Source organism: Tachysurus fulvidraco, chromosome 9, assembly GCF_022655615.1.
Source record: "Tachysurus fulvidraco isolate hzauxx_2018 chromosome 9, HZAU_PFXX_2.0, whole genome shotgun sequence".
Lineage (NCBI taxonomy): Eukaryota > Metazoa > Chordata > Actinopteri > Siluriformes > Bagridae > Tachysurus > Tachysurus fulvidraco.
In genome coordinates this window covers 23872558-23900371 of record NC_062526.1, presented here as the reverse complement: position 1 = coordinate 23900371, position 27814 = coordinate 23872558, and the positions used below count along the sequence as shown (strand labels likewise).

Here is a 27814-nt window from a genome sequence, read left to right as displayed (position 1 = left end):
CACGCAGAAAAACTTAGTATTTATCATATATTTAATAAGCCGCAGCGCCCAAAATGTCTCTGTCCGCACTGCTGTCTCTATGGAACCGGGCAGGAATCAAGCGCGTCTCCCCTGGAGTTCTTAGTCGAGCCTGACACTTATCAGCCAATCAAAAAAAGAGGCTACACAATAGGCAATCAGAAAATAGCACTATCTGGTTAAGATTTAACGCAACAACCAATGAAAAAAGGGTATTTTCGATGGTCGGTTTGAACAAAACCTCAACACAAAACAGCTTGTCTCTGGACGGGACATTGTCCTCAATAATAACCCTAAAAATGGCTGGGCTTGAGATGAACTGGGAGCAACATTACAAATGATAAAGGAGTCCAAAAGGCAACAAACACTTACAATAAACACGAGTCATAATCTCTCTCTCTCACACACACACACACACACACAAATTAATAAATGGAAATTAAACAAATACTTTATATTTGGTTAAATTGTGGTCAGTGATCCTTACCAATCACAACCCCCCATTATAATTTTTTTTGGGAGGGTTGGAGATGTCACTCTTGCCTGTTTTCAAAACTTGAGAGCCCTGGTTTAACTTTATCATAAAAAACACTACAAAAACATTTCCAGATGACAAATATCTTAATTGTTGTTAATGTTAATTATTGTTTTGTAAGAACAGAATGTCAAAATGATTTTATTTATATCAATCACAACTCATCAATCATGTCCAGATATTTGACTGGTGGTGGTGTCAGTATGGATAAATTAGAATTTTCTGTTATAGGATGTTATCTAGTGTCAGGGTTCAAGTGGGAGCTGCATCCAAATCAATGATTAAGGTTTTACTTAATGATCAGCCTTAATGATCAGCCACCAGCACTTACAATCGAGCACATGTTAATCTGTGAACATGTTAATCACATGTTAATCTGTGAACATGTTAATCACATGTTAATCTGTGAACATGTTAATCACATGTTAATCTGTGAACATGTTAATCACATGTTAATCTGTGAACATGTTAATCACATGTTAATCTGTGAACATGTTAATCACATGTTAATCTGTGAACATGTTAATCACATGTTAATCCTATTTCTGTAAAATGTTTGTGAAAATTAAATGAAATGTAAATCTCCCAAGAAATTCTGTACAGATACCAAATACTTTGACAATCAATATATACTTAATACACTTCTGCTAATGCAAGGATTTTGTTTTTGTATTTTTTTCTACACCAAGCCACACCCCTCCACAAGCCCCTCCCCATAACCAAAACCCACCCCCAAAATCTCACTCTAAGCTGAATTCAAAAGTTTGCAGCCCTGCTGAAGGTAAGAGCAGGCGGGAAATTCAGAATCTGAAAACACGCAAAAGCGGGCTAGCATCAACTGTGATGAGACTGGAGAGGATGGAAGCAGGTAGTATGGATGATGAAGATGATTCTTCAGTAATTGATAGTGAGGCATGGTCATAGATTACGGATTCAACAAACAAAAGGAAAAATAGAGATTCTGAGTCAGATGACAATACTAGAGTAGGAATAAACAAAGTAAGGAAAATTGAGGTAGAATAGAATGAGGTAGGTGACAGAAGTGAAGCGTCTGCTTTCTAGCAGAAATGGTAAAAAAGACAGAAGTACGACTGTTGTACTAACTTTCACTTGTAAAAACTTACCAGAACGTGTTAAAATTGTATGTGTGTTATACGGTACGACCATTTGTTAGACCAGCATTGAGATGTTCCAGATGGTGAACACCGTTCCATATGTGAAACACTACCGCTAGGGGCTGAAGCTGCATAATTTCATTGTAACTTTTAAGCATTAAATCCTCTAAAAACACGAAAAAACTTATGTTTCTATTAAAGTTTATACTCTCAATATTTTTTTAAGCCCACGCACAAAGCATAATATGATTCATAGCCGTCATACTATTAGAAAATTTTTTTGGAGAAAACTGACCTAGGTGGCGCTAGACCAGTTTTCCCTTACATTTAGACGCTTCCCTTTCTTCACTGGGGTAATATATTCCAAAACAAATATTCCACAAAAATCCCCAAAGGTCCAAGGAACTGGAATCTGTAAGCCTTTTAAAAATTGGAAACAGTGGTGCGCCACCATCTTTGTTTCGGCTCTAACTTCTCATTGGGGTATTCAAAAATTCTAAATTTACGTCATATTTATAGCCCAGGGCGTAACGAATCAAACAAGCCCCGGCAGATAATTGCAGAGATAGACGGCTGAGAACCAATGAGGTCAGACATCATTTTTGGGAACCCTCCCTTGACTGACAATTACTCCTTCCAATAGCAATGAAATTGGCCGGGACCTATACAGCTCTTTAGCCAATAAGGAGACGATTCTAACGGTATGCCACGACTCGCCTCTCTGCTGCTTGCTTCTGCGCGAAAATCGTGCGCGATGGGTTTATTGCGCAATCCTCGACCTTTTCACACTCTCACAGCTCAGGGTGTCAGGTTACAGGCCTCTTTACACAACAGAATAGTAGAGAGAGAGGCTGTGTTTGTTTTAGGCCATTTAAACTGAGCATGCAGTCTTCAAAGTTATACAGTAAACAAGTAAACAAGAAACACATGACCGGATGGACATGTCCATAGAAAAATAGTTTTATTGAAGCCATTTTTGGGTCTTTTGACTTGATTTTTTTTGGTGAAAGCCAAGACATGTGGCTATGACCCTCAGTTGTTAAATGTTACCTATCATGTTCCAGAGAAATAAGATTAATTAAAAATCTCAGGCGAAAATCAAAACATTCCATTCTAGCCTCTGTAACTTTGTGCCAGTAAGGCCTAGAATCAATCTGAAACTAGAGAATCTCTTCTTTCCAATGAGACCAAGCTCACCCCTGTATGTCAAAGTATGTGGGAGCTGTATCACTTTTTTTGTTTTATATACAATTTCGGGTGTTCACCATTAGGTTAATTGCCAAAGATTGGGGCATGTTGGAAATAAAGATGTTGTAGATGTGGTGGAGAACATGATTATGGAAAATGTGGAGAGGGGGTTGAACCTAAATGTTGTAATTGTGGAGGCCACACAGTGCAGCGTATATAGGCTGTAAAGCCCAAAAGCAAGCAACGGAAGCAATGAAACTCAAAACAGTACAGAATATATCATATACTCAAGCAGTCAAGGGAAAACCAATTAGGAGAGGTATGGGGTGTCCTCAAGAAATGGTTGGGGTTTACAGAACTCAGAATATACCAGTAGTAGTAGATGAAGAGAAAACAGCAGTATTGATATTAAGAACGGATCAAGAAACCCAGAGATAGGTCGTACTGGATCAGCATTTTATGTTCCTGAATTTAAAATAGGAAAATATGGGAGATTAACTGATGGGACCTCAGTATATACTGCTGAACTGGTGGCAATTCAGATGGCACTTAGTTGGGTGGAAGAGGTGATGCCAAACAAAGTTCAGATTCTATGGCATCACTTATAAGCCCACTAACTTACCAAACAGTTAGATCTGATATTGATGTAGAAATATTGAATATTTTGTATAGATTAAAGCAAATTGGAATAATAATTACATTTGTGTGGGTACCAGCTCACGCAGATATACCAGGAAACGAAAGATCGAATAGAACGGCTAAAGAGTCACTTAAACTGAACTTCCCCAATATTACTGTTGCATTAAGTCGGATGGAGGGGAAAAGTATCATTAAAGAAGCTTGTAATCAGAAATGGCAAATGAATTGGAATGAGTGTAAAACAGGAAGGCATTTATATAATATACATAAAACCGTAAGACAAAGTAATATGACACTAAATGTAAGTAGAGAGGATCGGGTTATTTTATCAAGACTAAGGATGGGACATACTAAACTCAATTCTACACTTTATATTATAAGGAAACATGGTACAGGATTATGCGAATTATGCCAAGTAAAGGAAACACTTGAACATGTGCTGGTTTTCTGCCCCAAGTATGATCTGGAAAGGAATGAGTTAATAAGAGAGCTACAGGGAATAGGTTGCAAAGTATTTACAATCAATAGCCTATTAAACATAAAACCTGGATCCGGGAAAATTGTAAGGTTAGTTTTAAAATTCATTAAGCATAGTGGTCTTAGAAATAGGATATAGACATCTTTTGACATACTTCTAGACTGAAATCACTTCACACTCCAGCACAGGTGGTGGTGGTATGTAATAAAGTTGGTATGCGACCTGCCAATGAAGAAGAAGATGAAGAAGAAACAGATGAAGAAGAAACAGAAGAAGAAGAAGAAACAGAAGAAGAAGAAACAGAAGAAGAAGAAGAAGAGTAGTAAAGGTGGTGCCATGGCTGCTCGGTTGCTTTGTGGTGTTTTCCTTGTATATCTGTGAATATTGGTCACACAGTGATGATCCTTATACCGTTGGATTCTGTGGAATCTCGGCTTTGACTGAACCAAGGTTGTGTTTGTGTCACGTAACAGATGATTACAGGATTATAAAGTGCTACAGATGACATGTTTATGAAGTGTGGGGGTGTCCATTTAAGTGCTTGGTGTTGAAATAATGCTTTATTTTATTAGAAATCGTGTTTATAGTCACATAGTAAAGTTTTTCCCGTTGCTTTAGCATGCTGCATGTGTAGATATATAATACATTAACATATTTATGAAGCTCATTTGCTTATTATCTTGCATTTCAAAATGTATGAATTAAATGTACTGAAGAATAAATATTACCTTAATAGTTCATTTGAAAACATTGTACTTTATGTTGTATTCAGTAGATTCTGAGTGTTTGTATGTTTGTGTCTGTAGGCTGTGATCTCTCTGCTCAAACTAAACATCAATACATTGGACTCCCTGGTGGTTCAGTTCTGTTACTCTGCTCCTGCTCTGACCTGCACACCAAACCTCACACATTCACCTGGGAGGCCTACATAAGAGGAGGTCTGAAAGACGTGTTAAATGATGAACACTACCGTGGCAGACTTCAGCTGTTTAATCACACTTCTCCTGGTAATCTGTCTCTGCTCATATCTGACCTGAGAGAAGAGGATCAGAGAGACTACAGGTGCAGAACTGAGAAGGGACACAGAGACATGCATATTCCTGGTAAAGGTGAATGATTTAAATACACAATAAAAGTTTATATTTAGTGTAAAATTATCCTTGATCATACTTAAAATGAATTATAGTTACATATGTAATAAAATGTCTACTCTATTTATGATGAAGGGGAATTAATTTAGGAGTCATATAGTGACACATCAGTATTAAGTTATAAATGACATTAAATACTGATTATGGTATCAGACTGACCTGAACTTTGGACTGGTGTTGGATTGGATTTGTGATATTTCTCAGTCTAAACTAAGATTTATCCTCATAACATTGTAGTGTTTATAGAGCTACATGTCAACTGACATAAGACATAAACAGTAATAAAGACTTCACTAGACGTCACTGTCAACTTGTTGAGTTTTTTATCTTAATATCTGATGCATCAGAATAAATTGTAATATGACATTAAACATTAAAACCAAACTCTAATTTACAGTCAAAGAAACTCTACATAACACACTAGACCTGGTGTTTACAGTTGAAACCAGATATTTACATACACCAGAAAAAAAACACAAAATTTTTATTTCTTTAGTGTTATACATTAAATCAGAGTAAACTTTTTTTTTTTAAATAAATAAATATTAACATATTTTTTGCATTTGTTAAATGTCAGAGTCGAGCGATGGAGAATTTTTATGTATTTTTATTATCACTTTCATCAAAGTCAGAAGTATACATACACTTCTTTAGTATTTGGTGGAATTGCCCCGAAACTGTTTCACTTGGGCCAAACGTTTTGGGTATCCTTCCACAAGCAAAAAATATGTTAATATTTATTGATTTAAAACAGAAAAAGTTTACTCTGATTTAATGTATGACAGTAAAGAAATAAAAGTTTTTGTGTTTTTTTCTGAAGTGTATGTAAATATCTGGTTTCAACTGTATGTTAATTTAACATGAACATTGATGAACACAGTCTGTACATCAGCTGATACATTAGGAAGTCTTTTTAAATACATGTCTTTATAAATATTGATTTAAGATCATGTCACTTATTATTAGGAGTTTATTAAGGAGCCATTTATTCCTATGAAGAAGTCCCTTAAGTAATATTTTAACTTTATTTATCAGTGACGGTTCAGTGATCACCAGCTTCACCTCCTACTTTGTGCTTTATTTACATTTTATGGTTAAATCTATTTCTCTGTACTGTGTTCACATTTTTCGTTCATTTGACACAAAAAGTATCAAATAACCTCAACTTTCAAATATCATGAATTATTTTCTCAGTCAAACTCAACTGCAAACAAAACTCTGTGTGTCTACAGCTTATATTTCACATGTACTTTTCACCATGCAGTGTGTAGTGTTGTCTCCTCACAGCTCCAGGGTCCATGTTTCAGTCCTGATCTTTGTACTTCATGTTGTATTCAGTAGATTCTGAGTGTTTGTATGTTTGTGTCTGTAGGCTGTGATCTCTCTGGTGATAAACATCAGGTAGTTATTAATGGACTCCCTGGTGGTTCAGTTCTGTTACCCTGCTCCTGCTCTGACCTGCACACCAATCCTCAGATATTCACCTGGACGACTAACAGAACAGGACACTGGACTGACGTGTTATATGATGAACACTATCGTGACAGACTTCAGCTGTTTAATCACATTTCTCCTGGTAATCTGTCTCTGCTCATATCTGACCTGAGAGAAGAGGATCAGAGAGTCTACAGGTGCAGCACTGGATTAAGGGAATACAGAGACATCAGGATTAATGTTGAAGGTAAAACATTTAAATACTCAATAAAAGTTTATATTTAGTCTGCAAACAGTCCTGATAAGAACTGAATTATAGTCACATATGTAATAAACATGTCTACTAAATTGACCATAACTGATGGTTTTACTCTACATGTCATAGTGTGTCACATTAAAATGACACCTATTTGGTGTGCAGGTCAGAGCAGGAGCAGGGTAACAGCACAGAAACACCTTTGTGTCATGTGATTTCTGTCTGATTATCATCACCAGAGAGAGCACAGCCTTCAGAACACACCTTCATTAATACTGTCATAAACCTACATAAACATTAATAAAAGCTTCAGAAGGTGTCAGTGTCATGTTGTTTAATCTGACTTTGTGTTTTCTTCTAATTTACAGTCAGAGAAATAAAATATAAAAGTCTATATCTGATATCTTTGCCAATTTTCTGTTTTCACATCAGCTGACACTTATTACACTTTATAAATCTTCATGTAGGTTCATGTCAGTTGTTGTTTATGTAGGTGTCATTTAACTTCATTAACATGAACCTAATTATGTTACCTTTTATTTTTAAGGAGGTTTTTACAGATATTGTTTCATTAATAACTGAGTGTGAGTGTCATGTGCCATATTACTAACAGTGATTATAAACAGACTTTAGATTTATTAAGGTTTGTCTTTTCAGGAAAAAGAGAAACTTCAACACGCTCAGGGAAAACAGACAGAAGACCTCCATCAGAACAGCCTCCAAGTAAAACAAAAAACTCTCCACCTGCATCATCCTCAACAACATTGAAACAAGATAAACAAAAAACTCACATCAGCTTCCTTCTAGTTGACATAAATTTCCTTTTTAATAAGTGAAAAAACATCTACATTCTTACATTTATTTATTAATACACAGTTTTACTGTTCTGTTTGGTGGATATTTAAAAGTACAAAGACACACACACACACACACACACGTGTCACTGAGTTTACTGTTAAATACCAGTCACTGAGTTTCAGACAAACAGAACTGAAGCCTCCACACCTTACTTGATCACTTCAGACAGTAAAATATTGTTGTTAACACTAGAGGTGTGATTTCTGAGGGTTTATTTCTTTTCACCAGGAACATGTGGAGAGAACGGGATTACTGAAGGACGTCCGGACTGTAAGGGAAAGCCAACAGATCAGGTTAGCAAACGTAAAATGAGTTATAACAGATCTGTTTCTACCTTTAGAGCTTTTGTTGTATTTGTGATACACTGCAGGTAACACACATGACCCACACATGCTTTCACTGAACACTGAGTTATAGGAAATGATCTTCTGCTGCTTCTATCAGAACAACACATGGTGTAAAGAAAGAAGTCAAATTTGGAGAGTTGTGTCGTCTTTACAGGATTTTACCTGCTTCTTGGAGTAAACAGCAAAACCCACAGAATTTGTGTTATATGTGTAATTTTCCTCTTCTGTCTTTCCACAGCCTGAACCTGATCTTGTCACTTTCTGTATTAAATAACACATTAACACAGCCGGAGCAGCTCGGGTCCAGATTAACACTGGAGAGAAAACTGAGTACACCAACATTATAACAAACTAATCCAATGTAAATATTCTCAGATATTATAGAGTAATGCTGAAAACATAAATACACACCATGGTCAAGCACAAGATTCTTTCTGGTGGGATTTTTGTATGTGTTTAATTTTACTGTTAAAAAATGGGAAAGATTCCAGATAATTACTTCATATTCACCTTCATTAGGTTAGGCTAAGGGTATTGTTCTGCATTCACTTTTTCTGTTAATCATTAAAAACCTAAATTTGCAAACTATATTTTGAGTGCTTATGACATTTTTATCTTATGTGTCCCATTCTTACATATATCAGGTTAAGAAATGAATGTGCTAGTAGGCTTTTGTGTAAATAGGATTGTGTAAGAAGTTCTTGTTTGTGACTTGTTAAAACCTTGAGCAAAAATAAAAAGAGGATGCTTGTTCCATTTGCATGGACTGAATGTGTTTTTCTAAAAAATAAATAAAATTTGACATCAATACAATAAATACAATTATTTATAGTATTTAAACTGAAGGGGGACACGGTGGCTTAGTGGGTAGCACGTTCGCCTCACACCTCCAGGGTTGGGGGTTCGATTCCCGCCACCGCCTTTGGTGTGTGGAGTTTGCATGTTCTCCCCGTGCCTCGGGGGTTTCTTCCGGGTACTCCGGTTTCCTCCCCCAGTCCAAAGACATGCATGGTAGGTTGATTGGCATCTCTGGAAAGTTGTCCGTAGTGTGTGTGTGTGAGTGAATGAGAGTGTGTGTGCCCTGCGATGGGTTGGCACTCCGTCCAGGGTGTATCCTGCCTTGATGCCCGATGACGCCTGAGATAGGCACAGGCTCCCCGTGACCCGAGTAGTTCGGATAAAGCGGTAGAAAATGAGAGAGAGATGAGATTTAAACTGAATCTCCCAAATAATTATCTGTAGCCCAGCTGTAGTACCAGCTTCGAGACACAAGATGTCGCCACTAAGCCGTAGCTCTCTAATCAAATAATAAATCATTAAGTAAATAAAGTCACTTTTAAACACATTTAAAACTGTAAAACCGGTTAATAATTAAAATGATACTCCTCTGATTAATCTTACTTTTCATAATTACTCTTGACCAGCCTCCATGTTCTCCTCAGCTCACATGTGGTAAATGTGTCTTTATGACTTCCTGTAAGTTTCAGGAAACACACTTGCTGGTGAATAAACTGATGAACATTACAGCTTTGTCCCAAACACTAGAATTCCTGTGTGTTAAAAATTAATTTAATATCCAGTTTTGCTTGTAATATATTCAATAAAGTTACTGATCAGTTTCAGTTAGTGTAAACATGGATTAATAACATTAAATTAAAATGATTTTTTATTTCTTATTGTCCTCAAATGTTCTTGGATAACAAGTCATTTCGATCATTTATATTTTCATAAAAATATTAAACACTTTTGCATTTGCCCATGTAACTGGTTTCCACCCTATTATTACAGGGTCAATGTTTTTTTTTTTAAGAAACCAATCGATGTCCTCAGTGACATCCCCAACCCCATTTTATCTTTCTGAAATGTAGGTTAAAATATCTGCTTTACAAGGATTTGCTAACTTGATAAAATATTTTTTCTTAATCTTTTATCCTCGTAAACAAATTTGTCTGACAGTTTGGAAATGTTGTGGTTTTATTGCACTTTGTTCACTTGCAGTTAATTTATAAAATGTGTTGGAACTTGACCAACATTCATTTTTAATAGTCTAAGGAAAATATGTTTTTTATTAACGAAACTGTAAAGTCTCAAAGGCAATTTATTAGATTAATAAGTCATTAAGTCATAACCCTGAAGAGCCTGACCTTTATCCACAACTCTCCTTCAACACATTTTCCTCTACACTCTCTATGTGAGTATGTTTGTGTTCTGTCTCGCTCAGGCACTCGATGACACACAAGAAAACTTTAACAATTCACAATCACAATTTTTATTTTCAAAGCGTTTATTTGAAATGTATTATTGATTATTTATTTCTTTTCCACAGCTTATGATTGGTGGTTTTCAGTGAAACACTCCCGGATAGCTCAGGACCCTCACACTATATCCTACATCCGAGTGTTCGACACCTCCCCGGCAATCACTGGATGTTTCTAGTGTTTATGGGTGGAAGGTCCATGATTTTAAGAATATCCAGCTTTGGCGTTTGGCTGCTAATGTATGGCGACTTGGACAGGGTCACGGAGCTTCTTCCACTTTTCAGTGAGTCCCTCACTGATGCTGAAATAGAAATAAAGTACACATTCTTTTAAACCAAGTTTTCACAATGATGTGTCTCATTTTAAATGCTTAAAAAATCTAAGTATTGTGCATGATGTTGTAATAAATATAAATGAAATCTTGTTACTTACTGCTGCCAGGCGCATGAATCTTTGTAGTCCTGCTGTCCCGTGTCCTTCCTCTGTGGTTCTTGTCTTCCGTTGGCATGGCACTTATCTATACACATGCAAAACCATGTCAAAGTGTATATAATAAACTGCTCGTTAATTGTACGGAACATGTACATAGCTTCAAACCTACTTTTAAACAGTATGAGAGAATATCCCCAAAGCATAAATTATATCATTTTATTTGGATTTATTTGGAAAGAATTCCTTAATAATTATGATACAGCTTTTCTGTTTGCTTTTTAACCAGAGCTGCTTCTTGTTCTGATTTAGCTGAAGACACTCAAAACAAGTTTAGAACAGGTAACAAATGAAACATTTACAAAAATCCTTAGAAGCAATGATTTCATTATTTCAGGGGTTGTCTACTGTCTCTACATGTCTATTAATCTCACCTCAGCCTCTGTGATGTAGCTTTTGTGGAGCTTAAGGATGCTCTCCTTCAGCAGTTTTGGCTGCTGGATGACATCTGAGCAGGTCTGGATGTCAGCCTTCATCCTGTCCAACAAAGCCTTTAGCCTTTTAATCTGAGGAAACAAAGACATTACACACGATGGTAACCGTAGTTAAACTGTAATGCTTATTATCCATTTCATCAATAATATAAGTAATAACTATGTTCATGCAGAATCCTGGTACTGGAAAAACGAGTCATTCGATTTAGACATTTGTTAACACAGCTACATAGGAATTATTGTTCAAGTCATTTGTGCACTTACATACCCTCTGCCTCTCTGTACATAACTCATTATCCTTGACTTTCAGCTCCTCCTTCAGGTTGTGTATGGTCTCCTGGTTCTTGCTGTTGATTTCCTTCACCTCAGACTTGAGCTAAAATAAAAACAAAAGTTTGTACACCCTTTCACTTGTAAAAACATTCATTTCATTTTCACTAATTAGCCATCATTTGACTTATTGATAGTCAATTCTAGCCTTGCGGTGTAGATGCTGTATAAAATCCTACTGTACATTCTGTCATCCTGTTAAACTCCTCACCTTTTTTAAGAACAGTTTTTTCTCTTCGATCCTGTTCTTCACTTCCTCAAGATTAGTTTCAGCTGTTTGTCGCATCTGTTTATTGCAGTCTTTAAATATTTCATCCAACTGGCTGTTGATCCTTTTTAAATCCGCCTCGTTCTGTGTTTTGCTCATCTTGTGCATCTCGACTATGTCTTGGAAGTGGACTTCCTACAGGGACAAAACAGATGCCTTTTTAATTGTTTTGTATCTTACTAGTTAGCATATTCAACGTTATTTACATCAAAGACCTCTAGAATATAACTACACGATGGAATTACTGTTATGTAATACCAGAATAGATAATAATAAAATCCAAAGTAAATGTTATTCTTACTGCCGACTTTTTACAGAACAAACAAAGCAAATATTATTGCAATGTGAACAGAATATTCCACCACAGAGCATCCTGTAATTGTGAATAACTGAATGTTTGCCATAAAGCAGATGTAGTGTCATCATGAGCCTCACCTTCTTCTGGACGGTCTTTTTTTGCTCCTTCTCCTTCCTGAGTTTCTTCCCGTCCATATGCTGGTCATGCAGGCTCTGCACTTCCTCCTTTAACATGTTGATCTCGAGGTTCTGGTCCTGAATTTCTTCCTTTATTTTCCAGAACTGCACCATCTTACAACAAACACACACATTACTTACACTGTGTGAACATTAGCATCGAAATTGAATCATAGGTTTTTTATGTTGTTCAGAAATGTGAAGTCGTAAGGCACGTACGCACCGTATATTAAAATTATATTTCATTACGTTATAATTATAGCAAAGTTTTTCTTTTGTGTTGATCTGCACAAAACCCAAACCACACACCTGTTTCTCCATGAGCTTTATTTCATATTTAAGTTGGCTGCAGGTCTCCAGCTCCGCCTGAAGCTCCTGTTTGTATCTGAGGCATAATTCAGCGAGCTCAGCTGTACTGTCCTTGTTCATGAGCTTCTGTGCTTCCTCAGACTCAAACTCCATCAGCTGCTGTAAAGTGAACGTGGACAAAGGATAAAGTGAAGTTCTTAAGGCTGGACTGAAAATGATTCCTATACCCAATATGGCGTATTTACTAAACAAAGCTGGTCCATGCATTCTTTAAATATATTACAGTCTTAATAGGATTTTGGGGTGTTAAATGATGTCAATGTAAACCTTCAGTATGGTTAATGTACATCAACTTAGTGTTTAGTAAGTGTTTAGTTACTGAAGGCTACTGAATGTAGCTGTGTTAGTTTTGGGCTTCTTTTTTACTTTATACTGTATATACACAAGCAATATGTAAGCGCAAACAAAAACTGAATCAGTTAACCCATTGATAAGAGTTCCTTTATACCTTCAGTGTCTTGCAGCAATCTGCTTGCTGAGTTTTGGACTCCACAGCCTGCTTTTGTTCCAGAGAAACTGTTGGACTTTGCAGCTCTTCCTTCTGCCTGCTCTCTTGAACGACTGCAAACTTCACCCTGAATCTCATCTAAAATGTTTGTAGTCATGACCGCCAGTCAGGTACATGTGTACTGAGTAGTGTGTGGGTGTGTATATAAACACACGTGTGTATTAGATGTATTAACACTTATAATTACATTGTGTGTTTGTGTGTGCGTTAATCTCACATCTGGTTTATGGTTGTAGGTCTTATTGAGTCTGATGAAGTTTGCCTTCAGCTGGTGCGGCTGGTCGACAAAACTAGAGCAGTTTTTGATGTCGGCCTTCATCCTCTGCACAAGAGCCTTCATGTTTCTGACCTAAAGAATCATCTGTATCATTAGTAATATGAGTAATAACTACATGTACTAAATATACATACAGTAAGTACTAAAACAATTAAATAGGAACCCTGACTACAATTACAGAAACGGACCTAATCACAAAATGCAATGTCACAAAAACCTACAGGAAACGATCAGATCGATTAACATTAATAATGAACAAAGCGTAGTGTGTTGAATCAAACCTGCTTCCTTTCTATGCACAGCTCTTCTTCCTGTTTTTTTATGTTTTGCTGGAGGTGTTCAATTGTCTCCTTGTCCTTGACATTTATCTCCATAACCTTAGCCTCGAGCTAAAATAAACATCTTGTGATAAGCTACATATTCATACTACTACTATTAGTACTACTATTACCAATAATAATAATAATAATAATAATAATAATAATAATAATAATAATAATAATAATAATACCCGACTGAGGTCAAGGCACTGCTCCTGAATCTCTCCTTTTACCTTCCAGAACTGCATTATCTTAAAACAAACACATGCACAAACATTAATTAATCACATCATGATTGATTTCCACACCAACCAATCATACGTTCATTTATATAACCATATATTTTTTGCTCCGCAACTATATTTAAAAACCACACACCTGTTTTTCCATGAGCTTCATTTCATCCTGTAGACGCTCGTTGGTCTCCTTCTCTGCCTGCAGTTCCTGATCTTTTTGGAGTAAGACATCTTTGAAGTTGGAGTCAACTTTCTCCTGCAGTTCCTCTAGCTTCTCTTCAGCGTACCTCGTCTTGTCCTGTTCCTGTGAAGTGAAGTGAAGAAGATGCAAACGTCTCTTAATGTAGGCACCCTATCTAGTGCACTATATGTCAGATTGATTAATACCCGGGAAAAGTAGTAAGAATACATGGAAGAGGGTTTATGGAGACTGGAACAAATAAATAATTACAAAACAACACATTTTAGGATACAGATTCAGAGGTGTGGTCTGAAGATGAGGAAATAAGCAGAAAGGAAGCAGAACAGCAGTATGGGTTACTTTACCTGCTGAAGCCTCTGATCGTAGCCCCGCTTCATATCCATACTGGTCTGGAAACGGTTTTTATCTTGCTCGCATAGTTTCTGCTCGTATTTCTGCCTCATCGCAAGCCGATTGTTGTAGGATTTTAACAAGTTTTTTTCAAACGTTTTTCCTGGGGAAAAAAAAATTAGCCAAACATTTTAAATCGCATACTGTTTGAAGCTAAGAAAAATAAATTGATATATTTTATTCACGTGCACTTCTGTGTAGTGTGATATTTAGAGATAGTGTAAGTAAAGTGAGTGTACAGTATTTACTCTGATCCTTCAGCTCTTCAGCATGTTTCTCAATCGTCTCAGCCAGGACCTTCTCCTGAGAAACCTTCTGTTCCTCCATCTCAGTATTCAACATCTACGGTGAGATATATACAGTGTTTAATTATTATATAAAGATCGAATATTACGTTCATGACCATTTTCTACTGATGTATTATCAGAGTGCCTTAATGTCGCTATTGCAGCTAAATTTTCAGACAGTCATCTGAAGCTCTAACCTGGATTACGCCTTTCAGATCATCAATCTCTTTGAGGAAGCACTCTCTGACTTTGTCAAGCTTTATCTCATAGTCCATGTGAGTCTGATTAAGCTTGCAATCCAGCTCCTCCCTTAGCAACTCCATCTGGGCACGAACCTCAAGTACTCTCTGGTCCTGGATGATGACAGAAATTGAATGTAAAAATACAATCAGAGGCTAGACACCAAAGCAAAGCTTATGCTTATACACTGTTAATACACTATATTAAAGCTCACTTCATGGTCATATTTACCTTTTTCTCCAGAAAAGCCTTGCTACAGAGGACCTCCTCATCCTTCTCCTCCTCCGCCTCCTCCTCCTCCTCGGTAAAGCATGTTTCTTTCACCATGCTCAACTTGCATCCATCCTGGTCAGTGATTGACCAGGCGAGCAGGGAGCCGTCCTCTGAGGCAGTCAACAGATACTGATCACCAGGCGTGATGACCATCTGTGCACACAATGCAAGAAAAAACATTGAATTAGAGAGAGATTAGAAAATAGATTCATTAAAAGCAACAAGAACTGACATAACCATCATGAGCTAAATAAATCACTCGTTCAGGAGGAGTCACACATAGACAAGAACACGAACACGCTAGCTGTTCTTGGATGTAATTTTTCTTTCGTTCACTCTTACGAAGCACATCATCATGACACAGCACTTACATTGGTGATGGGACCAGAATGTGCCTGAAGCTCCATCCAGGATATGTCCTCTTCAAACGGGTACTGGGCGACTCTGAGAATGCCAGCAGACGTCCCTACAAAGACTGCCTGGCCAGATTGAGTCATGGAGATGGATGTGTAGGTCTCGTTAACCGAGGTCATTTCTCTTAGGACCTACAGTAATGGAAACAAAACACATACAAATCAAGTAATTCTGTCCAAACACAGAGAATAAATTATTTTAAGTATCGGCGGGTTTCAATATTCGTTTGACACAAAAAGATGTTTTAGATGTTTTATAGTAGATTTTTACAATATACCGTACAGGCTTGATATAATTCTTTACAATATGTGGCTTTAAATAAGAAGCTTAAGCCTTTATAAGCCGTTAGGGTTAGGGTTGCGCAGTTGAGCTGCTGTAATTGTAACTTTATCTGCTTTTCAAATGGCCACATGAATTTTTTACTTGCCTCTCCATCTCGGAACTCCTTTAGCATGGAATCGCCTACAGAGATGATGCTCTTATTGCTAGCTGAGAACGTCATGTCTGTGAAGGAGAACGATTTCTGTGCCTTTAGAGACTTCCGGGCACCTGTCAGAGCGTTCCACTCAAACACAGTGCCGTCCAACCCATTTGACACCAGTTGACAGGCGTCTTCACGCCACTTCACTGACTGCACCTGAATGATCAGAACAAGATATCTTACTAATACGTACAAATGGTCTTCATTACCATTTCAAATATTTGCAAAAAGGCCCTGTTCAAGTGAGACAAACTGACTTTGCCATTGTGGCCTTTCAGCTCCACTTTTCCTCCTGTTCTGAAGTTGATGATGCTTATCAGGTTTTCGCTGACAGCGGCGAACAGGTTGCCATCGTGGTTGAAGATGCACTGTGGAAACATGTCGATTGAACCCTCCTTTATTGTAATATTAACATAACTGTATTTCATGTTGTGTTAAATGTGTGTCCCTCCTGTTTATTCAGACAACACTAAGTACTGTTGTCTATGCATGCTTTCATTTTATACTTATGAGATATTACTTATTTGAGAGAATTAGATAACACACTTGTCACTTGTGGGCATTTCTATACTATATATGCAACTGTAAATTTTATTTTAAAGTGGAAGTATTGCTGTTGAATGGGGAACAGGTGCAGATAGCTATGCAGTAGAAGCGAAGACAACAGACAACCTGTGCTGTAGGACTCGTCTATGGCATTTACTATGATAAGCCTTTTAGATTTGTCACAATACTTCTGTATACCCAATTTGCACAGACTCGTATAGTCTCAATCCAAATGTTAGTGAGTACCCACCTTACTGCAGTTGTGTATGTCAAACACCTGTACAGTGCGGAATTGGTCAACCAACAGGTTCATGAGGCGGACTTTATCAGAGAAGCCCACCAGAATGGAGAGGCCGTTTGGGTGCAGTGAGATACAGTTTGGCTCTTCAGGAAACTCCTGATGCAGCTCCAGAGAACTTCATAAAAATCCAACAAAACATGACATCACCATACTGTCAGAAATATGTAACAGGAAATAAACACTAATGGATTTTGTTTTGATAAAATAATAAAAAAAACATTAAAAGCTCCTACTTGGTCTTGTAGTTCCAGATGTGCACGGAGTTATCCTTTGAGCAGGTGGCGAAGAGGGGTTTGAAGAAGCAGACCGACAGATCTGTGATGCTCCCTGAGTGAATTAAGTGAAACAGGTACTCGAAGTTGGCCAGCTTACTCTGTTAAAAAAGCACAGAGTCAGTACAGTGAATTTCAATGGAACAGAATGGATAAAACACTATTTTTTATACTAGTATAACATGGTATACATGCCATTGTTTATTACTGTATACTCATCACAGCCCTTGTTGCTTTATTACCTGGCTATTCTCGACAGAGGTGAGGTTGACGTGGTAGATCTGGCCTTGCCGTGTGCTTATGGCCAGCGTCTCCTCTGAGGGGCTCAGACACATTGATTTGACCTCCTGCTGTGCCGACACACTCGGCTCACTGCTGCACGGGTCCTGAGGAATCTGCAGATCAGAAGGACATGGGTCTTATTATTATTTACCCTCAGACTCGGGTCAGCTCTTCAGCAAAAGCCTTAACAATGAATTTGCTCGGCTATATCACTTTGTAAACTGCTTAGCATAAAAGCAAAATATTAAATATGAATCCACTCACTTTTATTACCAGGGTTTTTGTATAGCCATACACCCCAGTTTTCTCATAGATACAAACTTCCCCCAGGCTGCCTGCACAGGCAAAGCCTTTCGAGTATGCCGTGATGACAGTGATACCCAGCAGTGCAGATGTAGATGAAGTGTCGCTATTCCCCATTTGCCTGTAGAGGGAGATAAAGTATAAGATAAAAATCCTATCATCCCAACAAGATGATGCTGGAGAGATTCACTGCATCTATCTCTGTTGCTACCTCTCAGAAGGACTCGTCAGACTAAACAACATTCCTTCCTTCACCAGCATGAGGTTTCCTGTTTTCGTCCCTAAGACAATGCTATCCCCAGACAGCCAAGCATGAGACTTGATGCATTCACAGTCAACCGTAAACATGCTGATCTTTTTCAGGCAGTCATTCTCTAGTTTGAAAACGCTGAAGACGTAACTTCCGCTCACACAAATCTGTGTGTTGTCCACTGGATTAAAGCTGACCTGGGATTAAGAAAAAACAATAATCACTACACACACTCACTTAAACACACAACTCTGAAGCTATTAATGTGAAAAGTTAATGTTATGGGTTCATGACCATAAGCTAAACTCTATCATTTTCTGTAAACACCAGCAATGAATAAAAGAATAAAGGAGATTAACAGATAGAGGTTTTAGTTTCTGGGTGGTTCTATGCATGTATTTGGTGTAGAATCATCAGTATTCTGTATTACAGTATTATAAAATTCACATACTTTTCACCAACATCTACAAGACATTCAGAGTGTTTACCTGATTGACGAAGCCAAGCTTTGTGGTCTCTACGATGGCAATGAGCTTGTCCTTCTCCCACTCCCAGTAAAAGAGGTTCCACTCGGGTCCTCCAGCCTGGCACAGTATGTACTTGGAATCAGCAGAAAATGCCATACAGACAAACTCCTGGATGCTGAAGCCATTGGCCATAAGTATCTGCACACTAGTGCACTCCTCACTTTGTAAGTCATAGACAGAGACAGTGCTCTGTATTCCGCTTTCTGACACAGCCAGGTAGCGCCGGTCAGGGCTAATAGCCAGAGCACGTATGCCCTGTTGCTCATGTTGGTATAGCATTAGTCCTGTGGGGTAACATTTTGATGTTAGAAATATACTTCAGATGTATTTACCATGTCATAACTAAAGCTTCTGATTTGTTAACTTGTGGCTCATGTACAAAAAAAAAACCATTTCACGTTTTGAATCCAACTGTATACAATTGTACATTAAAAACACTGCAGTGCTTTTGAGGAAAGATACATTGTACATTGGGAAAAGAAATATTTATCGGTCAGTGTTAAACGCCTAGGTTGTTTTAAAACAGGTCATAGAGGAAGTAGTAATAATAATAATAATAATAATAATAATAATAATAATAATAATAATAATAATAATAATAATAATAATAATAATGATAATAATAATAATAATAATGCATTTTATTTCATGGCGCCTTTCAGAACACCCAAGGTCACCTTACAAGCAATATGCAGGTATTTTATATGGCTTACCTCGAATAAACTTAGCCACATGCTTATGGACATTGTAGATCACACAATTGTTTCCACTAGGAAAAATGATGGTTTTCTCATCCAAAAAAACTAAGTTGTTTCTTGATTCCTGGTGCAAACTGTAAATGTGATGAGGCTCCACTTTCACCTTCGGAATCACCTGAGACTCTATAAGTGATCTCTGAAGTGAAAAAGAAAGCATTAGTTTTGTAATAACTGTAGTTCTGGAAAAAATTATTATTATTTTTTTTTAAAGAAAGGCCTTTTTTAGATTTTAAATGTCATGAAGTGATAGATGACACAGTATTTGCAATAAATGCCACTATTATACAGACATTCTAGGTTAGAGCCAGTTATGAATGACATTTACTGTACAGCTGAATTTCATGAAAGCATTTTGTTGGTGCGATGAAAGCAAGCAATGGGAAGGTCAGCACCTTGATCTACTCCTGAGTTTGTGAAAATACATCTTACAACCATATTGTACAAACACGCAACTCTTATTAAAAAGGTATTCTTTAGCAGTTTATGGCCCATAAGGCAAGTGGGAATCACTTAGAATCCCTGTTAGGAGGGTGACTTATTGATTGTCAATGAATTTAAACTAGATGAAATGATATAGTTCTATGTTACGTGTTTACACAGCCTCAGTGTGAAGAACCGATACTTTCCCAAATACATGAAACCGTGGAATCGATTCTTTTTGGTACCAAATCCTTGCCCTAACTTATGGTACAAGGGCACTAATTTAGAGCCTGTCATTGCTGCCTAACGAGGCTCATGTCACAGTAATTTCACCAAGGATTAAGAACGATGACTTCTTCAAACTTTCTACTGCTTAATGTATTGAAAAATAAATACTAAATGTCGTAAACACAGCTAATGTGTCAGACTTGATAAAAAGCTCGGTACAACCAGGGAAAAGCATTTAACCGTGTTTAAAACACACATAGTGCAAGTTAACTCAATAAGACGGAAGACATGATGAGAGGAGACGATCTGAAACTTTGTGGGACAAAGTGGAAAGATGGTGAATTTTATAGTGGTAGCAAATGCAAATCATGCACGTGCCTACAATTAGCAATCTTGCACGTGCATGTCAGTATCATAACATAAATACTACTACTACTACTACTACTACTACTACTACTAATAATAATAATAATAATAATAATAATAATAATAATAATAATAAATAAAAAAAATAAGCTACTAAATAGGGCAGGTGTGTATGCTCTAAGGCCACAAACGGCACCTTTAATGTCAGCTGTTATTATCGTCAATATAGAAATATGTTAAATAAAAGGTTAAAGTTAAAGTTTGCATTTGTTTAAATTTACCTCAATCTCGCAATCAGACATTTTTTCTTCACTCGTTTGCTCTGTTTTATATCACTGTTCACTTCTGACGACAAAAATTACGTGGCAGAGTTCCACGTTCTAATTAACCGGTTACCTAGCAACCGTTATTGCGTCAAAAATAGATCGGTCCCTTTCCGTCCGATTTTACATCATAATCAGATGAATCAAACGGACAGATCTTTATGATAAACGTGGTGCGTTTTTATTTGAACTGGGAAAAGTCCGTGTAAATCCAAGTAAAGACTTTTGAGTAATAAACGGTTTATGACTCAAAAGTCTTTACTTGGATTTACTTGGTAATTACTTGGAAGTCAAGAATCATTTACCTGGGAGCTGAAAGAGTCGGTTCGGAGCCGTTTAGGTTAGACGGAGCATATAGCGCTGATTTCATTAAGCGCAGCTTTTTCTACACATGCAAACAACAAACAAATATTTATTATGCACATTTTAGTAATGTGCAAAAGTGCGACAGTCTCATTTAGATAAGTGATACCATATAAACAAGACTAAAGAATCAAGTGTCAGCCGAGAAACACAAGGGAACCGAATAAGTTTAAATGTGATGTTCAAGCCATTTACAGATGCATGACTAGATTTTTAAAGTCATGCTTGCTAAAGATTTAATAAAAAAGAACATCCTACATTACCAACTCCAGGATGCAGCAAACAGTGAAGGAGGTGATGAAGGAAAACTTCATCCATGACTTAACTAGATACACCAGGTTTATCAACACAAGCCCTGCTGATTTACTTCAATTTCTCATCCACAAATGAAGCTAATTATAATGTACATCTTATTATAGATTTTATTTGATCTGGATATCTTGATTTCCAACGTGCCAAAGCTTTTTTTTTTAATTAATAACATAATTATTAAAAATCTAACATATTTACGAAATCATATATGTGAAGGTAAAGAGAGATTATGAAGTTTTTTATATTTTACAAATTCAACGCAAATCTTTTTTATGATTAATGATATGATTTTTAATGATATTTATATCATATGTATTTAATAAAAAATAAATACATGAATTAAAAGAAAAATCAACAGACAATAAACACAAAAGTAACAAGTAACACTTCATAATTAATTTATTTTCTAAGCATCATCATGCAGGATTAAAAAAACATTTCTAACATGAACACAGTAGTTTGTTCTCAAGATTTTTATTTGCCAAAGTTCTGCTTTTATTTGCAATAATGCTTTTATAATTATCGTCTGATTTTGTGATATCGTCATATCTTCACCCGATTGCTATTTTAGGTAACACATGATAATGCAATTTGTATTGCGGTGTTATTATTTGTTCTTGTACAACATAACAGTATAGATGCAATGCAGCAATTTGATCACACATGTAGCTGTCAGTCATCAGCTGCTAAATGTCTTTGAAAGGAATGATGTTTAATAAACTAATCATTAACATTAAGACAGACTGACCCAATAAACTGAAGGAGCTCTGTTCTGACTCTGCAGAAAATATACAATAGGTCAAGATGTCCATCAATGATTAAACGAATGGGGAAGTAAACTGAAGAGCAATAGTGAAGTTGAGAGTATACAGAGAGAGATTGAAGAGAAAACATGTACAAAAGAGGTCTAGTTTAAGTGTGTAGGATTTTATTCAGCACCTACACAATTAAAAGCTGGAAAGGTAGAATATTTTATTTTTGAGATGGCTTAATGTTAGTTTTAATGTAAAAATAAAGGTGTAAAGATTGCCTTGCTAAAAAAATACTATAATAATCTACATTGAAATAATACAAATCTGATTTATGCAACATATAGTAAACAGCTGAAGATGTGAAAGCAGACTGGTTACTTAAAAACTCATCATAGAGACTTCCAGCTCTCTAGCTATAGAATGGCAGAGTGCTTTTCCAAGCTTATAAGGCACATCGTTCCCAATGTGAAGAATGTAAAAGGACCTCTTTAATGCCTTCCTCCTCATGCTGTGATTAGTGAGATCTATACTGAGAGATGCTTGGAGATTTACCAGACTGTCCCAGCCCTGTCCCAGTCTGACCAGCCCTGCTCTGGTTCTAGTCTTGAATAAACAGCACTGGAGAAATCTGCTGGGACCCAAATCTTTGTAGATTTAGAGAAAGCGCATAACAGGGTGCTTAGAGAAGAGCTGTGGTCAAGTAGATGGAGGAGTTTAAGCATTTAGGGTCAACCGTCCAGTGTGACAGGGAGTGTGGAAAAGAGGTGAAGAGGTGAGTACAGGTGGGTTAAACCGGGTGAAGAAAAGTGTTTTGTGACAGAACAGTGTCAGAAGGAATCAAAGGAAAGGTGAACAAGACAGTAGTGAGAGCAGCTATGGGTTAGAGACTGTATCAGTGAGGAAAAGCCTTGAGGCAGAGATGGAGGTAGCAGTGATGAGGATGTTGAGGTTCGAGTTTAGGTTTGAGTGATGAGGATGGACAGGATTAGGAACGAGCACATCAGAGGGACAGCTCAGGTTGGTTGTTTTGGGTCAAGGTCAGAGAGACTAGATTAAGATGGTTTGCACATTTACAGAGGAGGGAGATGGTTATATTGGTAGAAGGATGTTGGAGATGGAGCTGTATATATGGATGTGTTAAATGAGGGCGTGAAGTTAATTGGTGCTAGAGTAGAGGATGAAGAGGATAGAGTTAGGTGGAAACTGATGATTCACTGAAACGACCCCTAATGGGAAATGCCCAAAGTAGAAGAACAAGAGATCCTTTATATAACAATATAAGGATAACAAAAAAGAGCTGAATTCACCAGATCTAATCCCAGAATCTCCCAATGATATTAGAGTTGAAGCTTGATTAAATGAGTTTTGTGCATTCCAGTACTGTTACCTTGTTCAAAGTGGAAACAATAAGACTTCTGTTCATCACCGGAGATAATGACCCAGGTAGCTGTATAGAGATTATCTGAAGTAGTGTACCTACTTTATCTGTAATGCCCATTAGAGTTAAACTAGTGGAAAAGCACAGGGTTAGTGTTATCACCCAGAATTAGACTTCATTTGCTGCTAAATGCTGTAAATGTAATGTAAATGTAATTAGACTTCATTTCTGTGATTAAACTGCAATTCTCCAGGTTTCTCCTGTTTCAGTTTCTCTCCTCATTGAGTTTGGCCTCTCTAAACTCCTGTTTGATTCTGTCCAGCACTCCTGGGCTGTAGATCACATCCAGCGCAGTCATTGCCAAAGCTTTGGCAGTACGAACAGTATAAAACTGAGCTTCATCTGCACCTGAAATTCACCAGGGTAAAATTATTAAAACTGCGAAAAATCATTTTTAAATTTTGCTAAATGGATCAGACAGAAATATTGCATTCAGGAATTGCTGAAAATCAGTGTGCTATCTTTAGGCTTTTAACTAAATCAGTATATATTTTTAGACACAAAATACAACATACATGACAGAATATTAGAATTAAACTGAGTATTGTGCTTTGAGAAGGCTAAACTCTTTATCTTCAGACTCACCAGCTGCAGCTGTATATTCCTCAGTGTGGTTCAGTGCCTCAGAGCCGATGTAGAAATAAGGGTGAATTCCTGGAACAGCATGACTTACATTCCCAAAATCTGTAGAGCCTGGTACATACAGTAGGACAAGAAGCTTATCTTGCACAAAATATGTTGCTATAGCCTGCAATTAGTCAATAAACACGATATGAGTGTATAAGATTTCTCTCATTTTCTTTCTGAAAGCATAGAGATTCTCTAAAAATAAGTCAGAAGACAAACAAAGAAAAATATTATACCTGAAAAGCCCTCTGAGGTGAACTTCATGCCAAGAGCTTTCCCATTCTCTTCATAGAGGTCTTCCAGAATGCGGTTCCTCAACATTTCATGAAACTCGTTCTTTGCAAAAACGAGCTCAACCTGTAAGATCATTTTAATGCTTTAAGAAACTTTAATGAGTACTTTAAAAATCATATATTATATTGTATTATAAACAGTATATTCAGGTTCAAGTTTAAAACTTTCTTTTCTTGGTTATAACTTTGTAAAGTGAGAGATCATGCATGTGAGAGTGTGAACCATCACAAGGCAAGCAGCAACACAGGATATTATAAATTAGGGTTGTGAACTAACCTCACATCCTGTCGCCATAGCAGCAGCACGAAAGCAGGCCTCAGCTTTGGCTCTGATGATGGGCAGGTCTCGGTGTGAGGTTGTGCGAAAGTAAAACTCCAGCTCACTGTAGTCAGGGATGATGTTGGGTTTCACACCTCCATGCTTTATGATACCTGACCAAGACACAATGCTGAGGTTCACACACTTACACTGCTTCTGCTTTTCCATGTAGTGACTCTAATGACTATGACAATAAATATAGCTACAAGCCTGAAATTCCAATATCCACTTTTAGGGCAATAAGGATGACAGCTCATGGGAACAAAAAATAAATAAAACTTCTGGAACCAACGGCATACCGTGGTTATAAGGTTAATGATGCTCACCATGGATCCGCCAGTCAGGCCGGAGCTGCTGGCGTAGTACAGAGATGTTACTGTAGGCCATGACAGCTGCATCTAGTGCATTTACTCCTTCCCAGGGATATGCTGATGCATGAGACGCACGTCCATGGTACTTCACCAGCAGGCTGCGAATCCAAACACAAACAGAAAGCAGAAACATTCTACTCATCTGCTTACATAATATAATCATCTTGTCCGGAGCAAAAAATGAGCCGATCTGCTATACGATACTGATTGACCTATGCATAGCCATGGATGGTAAATATGTGGCATTCTTCTGAGTGGGATGAGCCATCAACACCACATCCAGATCCTTGAAAGCTCCTTCACGCAGCAAATCCACTTTCCCACCTTCATCTTCTTCTGCTGGAGTCCCCAGCACAGTTACCTAGTAATTTAAACATTAGACAACCTTCAACCGATGATCAAAGCAATTACACATATAATTACTTTTGGAGCTCAGTAGCTGAGCAAAATATCTGGATATGAATGTTATTGGAAATACATTTCTGTTCTGTATTATAACTGACGCATGTTTTATCATTTGAAATTACAGGTTAAGGTTCTGAAATTGATCTTAATATTAAATTAGGCAATCATACCTGCCTGTTACAGTCACATGCACATGATCACAAAGTGAAAAGGGGTGGATTCCAAACAAATGATAAAGGGTTTATAATGTACAAATATCTAAATATCTAATAAGAATTGAATCTCCAGCAAGCTAACATTAGAACTAGTTAGAACGCTACTGGAAAATTTCTAAACAGCTAGAAAATGAAGTGACTTCCTTGTTTCATTTTTCCTTTAAACGAAAGACATTCTATTTTGGGGTCTAATGGGCAATGAACAGAAAAATGGTCAATGTGGTTCACATTGTGAAGTTTACTACATCGCCAAACATTAATAAACACCTGACCATCAGATCTATATGTCATTTGTCCCCAGACTGTTGCCACAAAGGTGATGTAGCATTACAAATGATCTTCTGTTGAAATAAGAGGCCCAATGATGCTCCAGCATGACAATGCCCCATATCTAATGAACAGCCTTGACTGAAGACTGGAGGTTATTATAACAGAAAATCTGGAATAGGGTGTTTGATTCAGTCTGAAAAGTCTGCTTCAGCATTCACGGTGATGAACAAACATAAGACACTTGTTAGTGTATATCTCCTGGGTAAGTCTATACTGTACGTCTGGACTTAATTGGCACACCTTGATTGAAACAGGCCACACCTCCTTGCTTTCTAGTGCCGCCTTCAGGCCGAGGGCTGCTGCAGCTCCACTCTCTGCTATCAGGTTGTGTCCACACGCGTGGCCTATAGCAGGCAGAGCATCATACTCACACAGGAACCCCACGTTAACCACAGCCTCACCATCTCCTCCACCTACAGGTCCCCAGGTGGCCCGAAAAGCTGTTTCTAGTTTGTAGTGTGCTTCCACTGTCCACCCTTTCTCCTGGGTGAAGAAGCGGACCAGAGTTTCATGAGCTTGTCTTTCCTCACATGCCACCTCTGGGTGGCGCCATATCGAGTCTCCTAACAGATGGAGTTTGTCCTTAGCCTCATTGATAGAAAAGCAAACCAGCTGTTTCAGTGCTTGGAGTTTCTCATTCATTCTGTAACAATACGCTATAATTTACGAGACAAAGGCGCGTTCGTTGCTGTGATTTTAGCCAAATTGCAACCGTAATTCCCCGCCGACAACACAAACCACCGAAAAGACCCTTTAAACCGAGATTTACGTAGAGACGTCACATGAACCGTTTACGGAGTGACGTCAAATTAACGTGACTGCGCACCATGTGAACACTTTAAAGTTGAAATTTCTTTATAGCACTATTGGTTTTTAAGTTATTTAAAATACAGATAATTTTTTTTTGTTAAATTGTACAACACTGTCCATAATACTCGATATTTTTTAGAAGACAATAATCAACATATAGTTATTACGAACCTTATCTGTCTAGCTTGATGCTAACGCTACACGCTATCGTCAACTGGTTAGCTTGTTGCTAACGCTACACGCTATTGTACCCTGTATAGCTTGTTGCTAACGGTACTCGCTATTGTCAGCTGGTTAGCTTGTTGCTATCGCTACACGCTATTGTCAACTGGTTAGCTTGTTGCTAACGCTACACGCTATTGTCAGCTGGTTAGCTTGTTGTTAACGGTACTCACTATTGTCAACTGGTTAGCTTGTTGCTAACGCTACACGCTATTGGCAACTGGTTCGCTTGTTGCTAACGCTACACGCTATTGGCAACTGGTTAGCTTGTTGCTAACGCTACACGCTATTGGCAACTGGTTAGCTTGTTGCTAACGCTACACGCTATTGTCAACTGGTTAGCTTGTTGCTAACGCTACACGCTATTGTCAGCTGGTTAGCTTGTTGCTATCGCTACACGCTATTGTCAACTGGTTAGCTTGTTGCTAACGCTACACGCTATTGTCAGCTGGTTAGCTTGTTGTTAACGGTACTCACTATTGTCAACTGGTTAGCTTGTTGCTAACGCTACA

At 37.5% G+C, this 27814-nt stretch overlaps 3 protein-coding genes across 4 annotated transcripts in view; 1 reads left to right on the top strand and 2 right to left on the bottom strand.

The window, feature by feature from the left end:
- LOC113636948 overlaps positions 1 to 8779 on the top strand; it is a 57039-nt gene extending 48260 nt beyond the window's left edge. The window contains exons 6-9 of the mRNA XM_047818945.1: positions 6497 to 6805; positions 7472 to 7537; positions 7901 to 7965; positions 8258 to 8779. Of these exons, the coding sequence (XP_047674901.1) occupies positions 6497 to 6805; positions 7472 to 7537; positions 7901 to 7965; positions 8258 to 8293 (476 nt within the window). The 3' untranslated portion in view covers positions 8294 to 8779. The remainder of the gene's footprint in view (positions 1 to 6496; positions 6806 to 7471; positions 7538 to 7900; positions 7966 to 8257) is intronic.
- Positions 8780 to 10438: 1659 nt separating this feature from the next.
- Positions 10439 to 20920, bottom strand: LOC113640770 (cilia- and flagella-associated protein 57-like). The gene is made up of 27 exons (XM_047818956.1): positions 20804 to 20920; positions 19464 to 19644; positions 18712 to 19034; positions 18185 to 18420; positions 17935 to 18094; positions 17631 to 17783; positions 17350 to 17489; positions 17066 to 17231; positions 16527 to 16637; positions 16216 to 16425; positions 15746 to 15919; positions 15333 to 15527; positions 15059 to 15214; positions 14823 to 14916; positions 14529 to 14677; positions 14125 to 14286; positions 13938 to 13997; positions 13708 to 13815; positions 13367 to 13498; positions 13090 to 13227; positions 12582 to 12740; positions 12234 to 12386; positions 11742 to 11933; positions 11469 to 11576; positions 11141 to 11272; positions 10710 to 10794; positions 10439 to 10578 (listed from the first exon to the last, which is right to left on the bottom strand). The coding sequence occupies exons 1-27, from the start codon at positions 20822 to 20824 to the stop codon at positions 10439 to 10441; spliced, it is 4038 nt and encodes a 1345-aa protein (XP_047674912.1). The 5' UTR covers positions 20825 to 20920.
- A 981-nt stretch (positions 20921 to 21901) lies between these two features.
- On the bottom strand, positions 21902 to 27805 carry LOC113640715 (peptidase M20 domain-containing protein 2-like). 2 transcript variants are annotated; one of them, XM_047817999.1, is made up of 7 exons: positions 26511 to 27805; positions 25533 to 25681; positions 25276 to 25418; positions 24908 to 25062; positions 24574 to 24694; positions 24296 to 24403; positions 21902 to 24058 (listed from the first exon to the last, which is right to left on the bottom strand). In XM_047817999.1, exons 1-7 carry the CDS (start codon positions 26910 to 26912, stop codon positions 23916 to 23918), a joined length of 1221 nt encoding a protein of 406 aa, XP_047673955.1. In that variant the 5' UTR covers positions 26913 to 27805; the 3' UTR covers positions 21902 to 23915. The 2 variants fall into 2 exon arrangements, with proteins under 2 accessions (XP_047673955.1, XP_047673956.1); XM_047818000.1 differs by lacking the exon at positions 21902 to 24058 and having other exon boundaries at positions 24321 to 24458.
- Between the last annotated feature and the right edge of the window lie 9 nt (positions 27806 to 27814).

Bases quoted from the DNA above. Each gene is read 5' to 3' on its own strand.
- LOC113640770 (XM_047818956.1), bottom strand. From the start codon at position 20,824: ATGTCTGATTGCGAGATTGAG. The intron at 17,490-17,630 runs GTAATAAAGCAA...CTTTTTTAACAG, and splicing joins CCTCTGTCGAGAATAGCCAG to AGTAAGCTGGCCAACTTCGA. The intron at 10,795-11,140 runs GTGAGATTAATA...GCATGTGTATAG, and splicing joins GCTACATCACAGAGGCTGAG to ATAAGTGCCATGCCAACGGA.
- LOC113640715 (XM_047817999.1), bottom strand. From the start codon at position 26,912: ATGAATGAGAAACTCCAAGCACTGAAACAGCTGGTTTGCTTTTCTATC. The intron at 25,063-25,275 runs GTGAGCATCATT...TGTCTTGGTCAG, and splicing joins GCCTGACTGGCGGATCCATG to GTATCATAAAGCATGGAGGT. The intron at 24,404-24,573 runs GTATAATATTTT...TGTATGTACCAG, and splicing joins CACCTCAGAGGGCTTTTCAG to GCTCTACAGATTTTGGGAAT.